General features: G+C 31.7%; 2 protein-coding genes and 1 long non-coding RNA gene across 3 annotated transcripts; 2 read left to right on the top strand and 1 right to left on the bottom strand.

The window, feature by feature from the left end:
- The first annotated feature begins 1,998 nt into the window (after nucleotides 1-1,998).
- On the top strand, nucleotides 1,999-5,536 carry LOC121121369 (ectonucleoside triphosphate diphosphohydrolase 7). The gene is made up of 5 exons (XM_040716260.2): nucleotides 1,999-2,737; nucleotides 2,814-3,585; nucleotides 3,640-4,033; nucleotides 4,093-4,331; nucleotides 4,863-5,536. Exons 1-5 carry the CDS (start codon nucleotides 2,599-2,601, stop codon nucleotides 5,134-5,136), a joined length of 1,818 nt encoding a protein of 605 aa, XP_040572194.1. The 5' UTR covers nucleotides 1,999-2,598; the 3' UTR covers nucleotides 5,137-5,536.
- Nucleotides 5,197-7,015, bottom strand: LOC121121370 (E3 ubiquitin-protein ligase TM129). The gene is made up of 4 exons (XM_040716261.2): nucleotides 6,793-7,015; nucleotides 6,479-6,725; nucleotides 6,018-6,414; nucleotides 5,197-5,950 (listed from the first exon to the last, which is right to left on the bottom strand). The coding sequence occupies exons 1-4, from the start codon at nucleotides 7,013-7,015 to the stop codon at nucleotides 5,687-5,689; spliced, it is 1,131 nt and encodes a 376-aa protein (XP_040572195.1). The 3' UTR covers nucleotides 5,197-5,686.
- Nucleotides 5,840-7,682, top strand: LOC139905924 (uncharacterized). Its single transcript, XR_011781074.1, has 3 exons — nucleotides 5,840-5,961; nucleotides 6,772-7,064; nucleotides 7,197-7,682. It is a non-coding gene; the product is annotated as an uncharacterized lncRNA (long non-coding RNA).
- The last annotated feature ends 1,279 nt before the right edge of the window (nucleotides 7,683-8,961 follow it).

The following is an 8,961-nucleotide window of genomic DNA, read 5'->3' as shown; positions in this document are numbered from 1 at the left end:
GCAATCAGAAAATGACCCCAATTCTTAAATTATCTTTTTATTTTTTGTACAAAAAAACTGCAAAATATTACATCTATGAATTAGAGATAATTTATATATCAAGTAACTATACAATCCCTAAATTCTTCATCGGAGAAGAAAATCTTCCGGTCGCCAAGATGCTTGAGGTACTTGATAAGACTCCTAGAACGTTTCATACGGAATTGTTGATGTTTTTGAGTCAAGAATGGCCTATGAAGCAAATCTATTTGATTCCCCAGCAGGAGCCTTGACCACCATTGACACGGAGTTTTTTCTTTCTTACAAAAAAATCTAACCACTGAGGAAAAAAAATCGGCCCTCAAATTTTGCTAATCAAAATCGACTAATTTTTCTATACTAATGGAAGGAACACCAGTGGTGGCGCGACCAAAACAAAACAGAAACCAAATATCTTCAATACTGGCTCAGACGTTGTGTTGAGTTTATATTTAGTTCTATTGTATCAATTTATATTACTGTCTTAATATCTTTCACCGTGTTTTATATAATATAGACGGTGACAGGCAGCTTTGCTTCAAACATGTTCGCCTCGCACTCTTTTGCCTCCTGCACCCTCGCCGTCAATTTTTTTTTGCTACCATACATGTATACCTCCAACATGTTTGCCGTGCTACAGACTTGCTGCCCTGCATTTTCGCCCTCAAAAGATATGTAATATATCTTATACAGTCTGAATCGTCAAATAGATCCGAAATTCACATCACTAGTAAGAATTTTAAAACTATACACGTGAGCGTTCTGCATGGTGCTAAGCCACTCGTGGATGTCTTTGTTCGAATGCATCTTCAAGTATCATCGAAGAATGATGGAACGGTGAAAAAGAAAAAAGAAATTTCAAGCTTATATAGATATTTATTTATTTTATAGGTATTATGGAAGTCAATTCGTTATTACATATCCAAGCCCTGACTTCAATTTAGAACTCAAAAGTATTAATTATTTCTTAAAATAGCAATGAAATGTCAATATTTACTGTATAAGATATATTTTATAACTTTTGATGGCGAAAGCGATGGGCAGCAAGTATGTAGCACGGCAAATATGTTGGAGGCAAGCATGTATGACGGCAAGTGCACAAGAGGCAAAAGAGAGTGTGGTGAAGGTGCTTAAGGCAAATTCTCCGAGAACAAATATACACATTCTGCTCAAAATCAATTATGACACCATGGCATAGGATCGAAACCCACTGGTTGGGAAACACTGTTTTATATTAATCTTATTATAAGAGATGTGTAATATAACTTATTTAATATAGATGTACTTACAAGAACTACTTAACTTCTAATTATATTTAAATAGACTACTGTCACTAAAAACTATGATTGAGAGGAAGAAGAGTTCTTCCGGTCAAACATTGATTCAATGAATGATCCTGTTTGAAGTGGGATTACACGATGAGATCATGGCTACACAGCTATTAAGTAGTCTGGTGAGTGGATTTATCTCTATATTGGTTAAAGTATAGGGTAAATATAAGCACTCTTTCTCTTAGTAGTATTTACAACCAAGACTCATGAGGAGAGGATCTGTTTTTCTGTGACAGGGAATAAGATACCACAAGAATTTTTTTTAATATGAATGTTGTGAGAAAAGTAAAATATGAGACCATTTGATCATAGTGATAGATGCTCGATGGGAAACATAAAATATATTTAAGAGTAAAGAGTTTCTGTTATATTTATACAAGCCCAGAAGGGGAATTAATTAATTTTATAATTACCAAATTGCAGAGTATTTTATGTAAAACTAGATGTACCCAAACCCCTTTGTTCGATAATTTAATTTTAACATGTGTTGTTAGATTTTGTTAATAATATGAATTAAGTAATTATGTGATTGTACGCGTGTATAAAAGAAAAAAAAAAGGAATAACAAATGAAATGGATCAAAATCCATTAATTTTTTCCCCATTATCTATTACTGATACATTCATAAGTTTCTGAAAATATTTTATGTACTCGTAACCGAGGAACTACAGTACAAACACCTCTCACTGCAACGTTACTCTTTACTCTGATGCTATTGACTAATTGCCAAACTAAGTAATGATTAATGAAGTAACATGGCTAGTGGTTATGTTCCACCCAACATAATAATTTATACTTTAGAGATATTCGGGAATTGTGATTTTATAGACTATAGAGCACGTTTGAAATTTGTGAAGTAAACTTATGAGTGAGTTAACTTTCAAATTTCATAAATTTATAGTACTTATAATTTAATAAGTGCTTACAATGTAATCCTTCGATTATAAATAAATTTTATTTACATAAATATAAGAATTTTTGTAGCCGGAGTCAAATTTTCCTACCCCACAGTCCTGATTGGGACGGATTTTTTTTTGTATCAGCCCATGTTTAGTGAGAGTATTACTAGTTACTCAAGTCAACTCATCTTATTTGTTGTTGCCCCGAGTAGGTTCATTGATGACGTCATTATCGAATTGGAGTGAATCAAATGTCAAAGTCTGTAAGTGTAACGTGGAAATATTACATTAAAATGTAATAACAATATGGCTTGAACTACACTCAGAAGGGATCCCTCAAGGCTTAAATCATGAATTGGAGTGTGCTATGCTGTAAAGAGCGATATTCTTTATGGCAAATTTCCTTACTATTTTTTGCCACCCTACTCTTGGCCTTTATCTTCTTCTTTACATTTGTGGCGGATAATTCTTCGATCATTTCCTATTCAGGTTTGTTTGACGTCCTTCATTTATTATCTTTTGAATATTTAATTAATCGATCAATTATGTTTATTATTCATAACAGATGAGGAATTTGCTGACTTGGATAAGAATTCCAATTACGCTGTAGTAATTGACGCTGGAAGTAGTGGAAGTCGAGTGTACCTCTATGTTTGGCCAAGTCACTCAGGAAATCCTCATGAGCTCCTCAAGATCAGTCCATTGAGAAACTTTGAAAACCAACCCTATGTGAAAAAGATTACACCGGGTCTATCAAGTTTAAGTGAAACGCCAGAAAGATCGTATATATACATTAAGCCTTTGTTAGATTTTGCTCAAGAACATATTCCCTCCTCCAAGCACAAGGAAACTCCGTTATTCATCCTTGCTACTGCTGGAATGCGACTTCTTGGTAGAGACAAACAGTTGAATATTATGAAGCACCTTAGGATAACAGTGAATGAAAATTCAAATTTTATTTTCCCTGAGAATAACCTTGAAATTATTACTGGGAAACAAGAAGGGATCTATCAATGGCTTGCCATCAACTACGTTCTTGGAAAGTTTACTAATCACTATACTGCATATGAAAATGGTCGGCCTTTGCTTCATAAAAGACCAACAACTGTTGGGGTTATGGATATGGGTGGAGCATCCATGCAAATTGCTTTAGAGGTTGCAGATTCAGTTAAGAATTATCCTCATGTTGTAGAGATTAATTTGGGGTGCAAAGAGCATGATTCAGAACATACATATAGAGTTTATATTATGACATATTTGGGATATGGTGCTAATGAGGCTCTTTCTCGAATGGAGCGGCAGTTCCTGGTTTCACAAAATTTCAACAATAGTACGGGGTATGTGTGCAATGATTAATTATTTTATTTACTTATTTTTATAATTTCTAATAGGAATTCTACAATTAAAGGAATTGATAGTACGTCAAAGTTAGAGAATCCTTGCTATCCTAATGGATTGGAATATGAAAGTTCCCTAAAAATAGACATTGATAAACTAACCAACGTTAGTCCAAGTATCAAAAGTCAATTAAATCAAGATCAAAAAATATACTTTATAGGAACTGGAAATTGGAATAAGTGTTACGAAGCTATAGCTAAATTTACTGAAAAAAGAGACTCATATGTAGAATGTGATACTGTTTGTCCTGATGATGGTATTCAACTTCCTAGTTTCAAATTTGAACGTACAAAATTTTATGGAATGTCTGAATTTTGGTATTCTATGAATGATGTTTTCCAAATGGGTGGTCACTACAATTATAACAAATTTGCTGACGCCTCTAAGGTTGTATATAAATTAATTATTCATACTATAAGAGTACATAATATACTCGATTTTTGTAGGCCTTTTGCAATGAATCTTGGAAGAAAACCCTTGAAGTGCACTCTAGTGAACATTTAGAAGACATGAGAATGGAAACGCAGTGTTTCAAAAGTGCATGGATTTGTGCTGTTCTTCATGAAGGCTACAAATTCCCCAAATCTTACACTAAGTTAACGTCTTCTCCTAGTACTATCAATGGTGAAGTTGTGCATTGGACTCTTGGAGCAATTTTATACCGAACAAGATATTTTCCACTAAGGTAAGCTTGTGTTTATATCAAAGTAATATTATATGTATTGGATATTCGAAAACTGTGTAGCTTATTCCAATTCTAATCTCTGAATTATTCAGTGTTTGAACCTATTTAACCTAAATACAATTGGGTGATTTACCATTTGAAAGCAATTAAGGAGATAAATTAAACTTTTGAAATATATTTTTTGAATAATTTATTCATTAAATGCTCTACCAAGAAAATTATGGATAATTTTTCTTTTTTTAGTTTTTTATGAAAAGTCATTCCCCACGATGTTCAAAATCATTATGTTGCTTAACTTGTTTTTCAACATGTATTTTTTAGAAATTAAATATGTTATTTGCACGAAAAAATATTTACTGATAGATCGACTTAAGTAATACCGGTATCAAGCATAGGGATCCTAATTTTTTTGAGCTCTTAAAATATATTATTGGTTTTAATGCAGATATGAATATTTCGTCACTTTTGAAAATATTTTCCCTTAAGAAACCATTTTAATTAATTTAATTTCATTTTTTTAAATCAATATAGAGCCATTGAAATGCAAATGAAGAACAAATCCCGTCGATATTCCCATCATCCAACTTTGAGTATTTTAAGTTCTCAATATATGGTCCTTCTTTGTTTGCTTTTGGTGATAGTTGTGATATGTGTATATCTACGTAGACTAAAGCAATATGTTAACCCAAGTAGGACACTTCGAAGAGTACCTTCCGCATTATCGGTTTGGTTGAACGATTACAAAGAGGATTCAACCCACTTATTAGGGAATAATACACTTAAATCCATATTCATACAGAAATAACTAATCTTTATATTTTATAATAATATATCATCATTAACATTTCCATCCTTGGCTGTGATATTTTTAATTTTTTTGTTTGTAATGATTTAATGACATTTTTTGGTTTATAAATCACATTGTTGTTAAAAATATTACAATCTATGTATATCTGTAGATAAATAAACTATTAATTAGCTATGTATTAACGTTGGTAAGCCTTTTTACAGACGATAATTAACCCTTTACTGCCTACATTTTTTAAATAGGGGGGGGGATTTAATTTGAAGACTTGATGTAAATAAAATAAATTGATAAAAATTTAAGGAGAGCATATGGTCCATTTAGACATAGCACATATAATTTATAATATATAACCGTGTTGTTTAAAGACTAGAAAGATAATAAAGACATTTATCATTCATATCATTAATTAGAAAACATGTTCTTGACCTGTATATTCCTAATTGGCATATCATAAACTATTAAAGGCGCATTTTTTTAAAACTGATCGTAAGGTCAACTTGGGCGTTAAAGGGTTAATTAAGTAATGAAGCGGTCAAATTTAAAAAATCTACATTGGAGCAATCATGCTCACATCGAGGATACAGAATTTTGATCGACATGTTGGACAAGGGCATTTAGAGCCAAGCCACGTTTCTGTATCATTCTGATTTTGTCTAGAGGCAAACCATCTTGCCATACATCCAACACACCACATCGGTCTACAATAACATGTAACACAGGGATCTCCTGAGTCACCATTTTGATCTCCACAACGTCTTTGGAGGCGAACATTTGCATTTTGAACCATACAACCGATACAAGCCTCCAATTCCTTTACAATCAGTGAGCATAAAATGTATTTTGTAAATTTATCAAATAATTAGGTACAAAATTATTACCGAATCTTCGTAAGGCATTGTTGGATTAAGTTTAACTTGTTCTTCAAAGACTTCAACAAATCTTTCACTCACTGATTTAAATATTCTTATATTTCCTTCGTTGATAATAGATGTAGTTATTTTACTTTGGAGATTCTGGTATTCGAATGAATTAATTCTGAAGGTAAAAGGGTGAGCACCGGGTCTTCTATTTGAAGCTTTGATGGTAATAAATTGAGTACCACCAGGTGTTCCGTCTCGGGAAAGCTGATGATGATCACTTTGAACAATATTAAGTGACAGATCAGACTGATGGATAACTTTAAAGCTCCATGGTAACTGTCCAATGTACAGAAACCAATTGTCAGTTATTATGATTTGAGTTATTGGACTAACATCCACCACAATTTTGTCCATTCTGAAAACACAACAGTTCAATGTGTCATCTACATAGATAGATATGTATGAATCAACTATTAAACCTTCTAGATTCAACATCTATGTCATCACAGACATTTTTCCATGTTTGAGATCCTCTAGCGTAGCGTGACAGTTCCTTTATCATAGGATGATTATTATTTGTCATATAATAAAAAGCGATTGTAGTCCCTAAAATTAATAATGCTAGGGCAAATTGGACAAAGACATAATTTATTTTCGAATCTTGAAAGTATCTCAGAATTGATCCATCATAATTTTGATCAATAAATGACGAAAAGTAGGAATGACCTATAAATAATAGAAAAACACCAATAATTAATTCGCTTCAATTAAGGTAAGACGTAGTTCTATTCACCAATGGAAAATCCAATTGGAAGAGCTGAATGGAGAAATAATGTTCCGATTGAGAGTTTCAAGTGAAAGGTTAAAAAGGAGTGTTCCTTGGGCGGAAGAAACCAAGAATCTAAAATGGCCTCAGGAGAAACTCCAGCTCCTTTAAACTCAATACCCTGGGTTATAAATCCGAGGCAAAATGTTCCATAGATGAGCAAAAAAACTAAACTCGACGAACCTTCCATTAGGATGAATTGATTGTTATGAATGAAAAGATGACGTCATTATCAAAACGTAAGAAATAATTTAACTCGCCAGTTGCTAGATGAAATGTGAAAACATTTTCTTAGTAGGGAAGAGCGAGACAGGTTATCAGTTATCACACCATATTTTCAATACAGTCTAAATGATTTATTGTCGTTCCAGGATAGTTTGTCGAATGGACATATTCTCAATAGTGTTGGATCGGTCTAAAAAAACTAAAAATACTGCAGTCCAATAATTCCGGTCATAATAAAATTTGTCAGTCCTAGGAGCGGTCCTTATCGGTCTTTTATAGAAACTAAACCGCAGTCTCATTGACGTTAGCTAACAACTTTTTGATAACGTCACAACGGACCCAAGTTCATTGTTAAGAACTATTAAGTGATTATGTGTTAAAAAATATAAGGAACTTCTTAAATTATGTAGATTTTTTTGGAATATTTGAATGTCGTTGTAATTTCCAAACTTATTTACTCAGGAATCCTCTTCTAAGCAGCTAAATTGCTTGTAAGCATATTGGAATATTACCCTCTCTAAAATCTGGTATCTTTACAAAAATAAATAAATTACTAATGTGTGCCATAAGAGCTAAATATAAGTTGTTTGATTGAAGACAATATTGAAATTGTGTCAAAATTATATTACGATTATTTGATTCATTTGGTTTTATTTTGTACTTGCAAATGCTATTTCGTTATTGAAATTTTTGTCAGGCGAGAAGATACATCAAAATCATTCCGATTATTAGTTAAATAACTATTATTGGTCTGTATTACTATTCCAAGCTATATAAATATATTTGGAAAACTTGATTTCTCTAGTATTATTAAAGAAATATAAATATATATTGAGAAAAGAGTCAAAATCACAACGCAGAATGGGCTTATGGGATTCAGTTATGTTAGCACTTAGTATGATTAATGTTAGCTTTGAACTCTATTTTTATTATATTCAAAATAAATGATCTTATTGTAAGTTTATATTTTTTAAATGTATATATGTTAAATGTTTTTATATCTTTTTTTTTTTCATATTTAGAGAATAATATCCACTTATTATTAATATTTTCTTGATTCCTTCGCTATAATATATTTAGCTGAAAATATTTGTTCTGAACTATTTTTTTTTTATTCAAAACAACTTTTAATCTATTTTTTTAAATTAATTTTAGTAGCGTAATCGTTGGAGGTTAATAATAGACAGTACAATTATAAACAAAAGCAAATAAATATCTTATCGACACACCTTATATATAGTCTCCTAGGTAATACTAAAGGAATCCTTCAGTAAATAATAATTAGTATGCAACTTCAGTGACTCCATTGATTCGCTGAAGTTTCATCATGATTCATAAGTTTCAAAGAGAGAAAATATACTTGAAGTTAATTAAAAGTAGGAAGTGTGTGACTAAAACGTATTTTTAGACGTTGTTTTGTGTGCCAGCACGACTAACAAACGGTTTGGAACCTAGTTCCAATTTATGTAATATAATCAGAAACAGCATCTACTTTAGTTCCATTTGATATCACAACCCACGGGTTGTTTTGCGTGCCAATGCGACTAAAAAATGGTTGGAACCCATATTATTCGGGATTAAAAAATGTTTATAATAATTATTATAACGACGACATTGGATTCCAGGGTGACTCAGAGGGTGGCAATTTCATCTTTGAGCCCTGTATTGCAAAAAATGTATTAATTATAAGATTATTATAATACATATTGTATTTATATTGAAATCCTTATGGCAAATTTTCCTAAAGGCGAGTTTTCCTGACATAATTTAAAGGCAAGGGAGACCACGGATATTAAAAAAAGCTAGATCTATCAAGTTAAAAACAAAATTGTATAATATAATGGGGATTATTGTGAAAGTAATATATAATTTTATGGAACTTTTCTTCGAGATATTCAATAAAAACTGTTT

Source organism: Lepeophtheirus salmonis, chromosome 7, assembly GCF_016086655.4.
Source record: "Lepeophtheirus salmonis chromosome 7, UVic_Lsal_1.4, whole genome shotgun sequence".
NCBI classification, from domain to species: domain Eukaryota; kingdom Metazoa; phylum Arthropoda; class Copepoda; order Siphonostomatoida; family Caligidae; genus Lepeophtheirus; species Lepeophtheirus salmonis.
Note: the sequence above shows the minus strand (reverse complement) of the source record. Positions and strands in the feature narration are given on the sequence as shown.

Excerpts from the sequence above, each read along its gene's own strand:
- LOC121121369 (XM_040716260.2), top strand. The coding sequence starts at position 2,599 with ATGAATTGGAGTGTGCTATGCTGTAAAGAGCGATATTCTTTATGGCAA. Across the intron at positions 3,586-3,639 it reads AATTTCAACAATAGTACGGG|GAATTCTACAATTAAAGGAA; the intron begins GTATGTGTGCAA and ends AATTTCTAATAG. Across the intron at positions 4,332-4,862 it reads ACAAGATATTTTCCACTAAG|AGCCATTGAAATGCAAATGA; the intron begins GTAAGCTTGTGT and ends AAATCAATATAG.
- LOC121121370 (XM_040716261.2), bottom strand. The coding sequence starts at position 7,015 with ATGGAAGGTTCGTCGAGTTTAGTTTTTTTGCTCATCTATGGAACATTT. Across the intron at positions 6,726-6,792 it reads TCCAATTGGATTTTCCATTG|GTCATTCCTACTTTTCGTCA; the intron begins GTGAATAGAACT and ends TATTATTTATAG. Across the intron at positions 6,415-6,478 it reads ATAGATGTTGAATCTAGAAG|AATGGACAAAATTGTGGTGG; the intron begins GTTTAATAGTTG and ends TTGTGTTTTCAG.